This window comes from Hippoglossus hippoglossus, chromosome 17 (genome assembly GCF_009819705.1).
Source record: "Hippoglossus hippoglossus isolate fHipHip1 chromosome 17, fHipHip1.pri, whole genome shotgun sequence".
Classification (NCBI taxonomy): domain Eukaryota; kingdom Metazoa; phylum Chordata; class Actinopteri; order Pleuronectiformes; family Pleuronectidae; genus Hippoglossus; species Hippoglossus hippoglossus.
Window position 1 is genome coordinate 11,431,283 of NC_047167.1, and position 1,164 is coordinate 11,432,446.

General features: G+C 53.0%; 1 protein-coding gene across 1 annotated transcript in view; it reads left to right on the forward strand.

The window, feature by feature from the left end:
- The first annotated feature begins 669 nt into the window (after positions 1-669).
- onecut3b (one cut homeobox 3b) overlaps positions 670-1,164 on the forward strand; it is a 12,234-nt gene continuing 11,739 nt past the window's right edge. The window contains exon 1 of the mRNA XM_034613458.1: positions 670-1,164. This exon is cut by the window's right edge and continues 861 nt beyond it. Within this exon, the coding sequence (XP_034469349.1) occupies positions 945-1,164 (220 nt within the window). The 5' untranslated portion in view covers positions 670-944.

Genomic DNA, 1,164 nt, shown 5'->3' on the forward strand with positions numbered 1-1,164 from the left:
TGTGAGGATAAAACCACAGACTGAGGCTGGTATCTGGTCTTGGTAAACTTCAAATGAACCAAACCAGCGCGTCAGTGTCCTTTCAAGTCTGCAGCGTCTGGGATCCTAACTTTGTGACCTCCTGCCCCCCCCCCCTCCTCTTTCTCTAACCGGCCTGCGCCACGTCATTAATCTCTGTCAATCAATACTTCGATCAGGTTTATCACTAAGCGCATAAATGCAAAACCATACAGTCCGTGGGAAAACAAAGTTTATCTGTAAGGAACTCCTGCGTCCGGAAACTGATGCTGACTGTATTTCACCCAAAAATTCGCGACGCATATGGGCCATCATCACCTGTCTGTTTCTGTCACAAGTCCACAGGCAGCTTGACATGCACACATGCACACATGCACACAAGCACATGTTCAGGTATAAATGTGGACGAGGATTTGACTTCTCTCAAAACAAAAATGTAGATACAGGATGGGTTCAAACTGTGAAACATCCAAAGTGGGACGTTGTCTCCAGCTCGTTTTCATCCAGGTGAAGGAAAACTATTAAGAATCCCCTGCTCGTACCCGCCCCACATTTTAAATACACAGAGGCGCGCTCCCATGTCTCTGACACGTGGCTCAGCCTGCTCCTAGTGGAAGCGCTGTTGGTCCAGAGATGAGATATCGCCCTGGAGAGCTCCCGTCCACATGAACGCATAAAGCGCAAAGACGCCGCGGAGTCGTTCGGTTCTGAGGCTGCATCGGAACAAGAGAACCAATATCTCCACCGCACCGGATTGATCGGGGAATTTGTAATCAATGGATTGGCGTTCAAACGTAATTTTATCGCTCCAGGAGGGTTAGAGGGTTAAGAGCGAGAGAGCGCGTCGCTGAGTGAGAGACAGGAGCGAGAGACAGGGGGGAGAGGGTGGGGAGGGTGGGACTGGGGGGAAATATATCGTTTCAGCCATGGAGCTCACCATGGAGAACATTCACAGCGTCTCCTCGCACTCCCAGGTGGGAGACCTCATGAGCTCTCATCACGTACGACCGTCTCCGTCCCCCAGCTCCACACCCAGGAATCTGGTCTCGCACGCCCCCGGCGCACGGTCAGCCATGGTCACCGGCATGGGCTCGCTCCTGGATGGCTCCGGCGGGGATTACCGGACAGACCCGTCCGGGCTCTCCG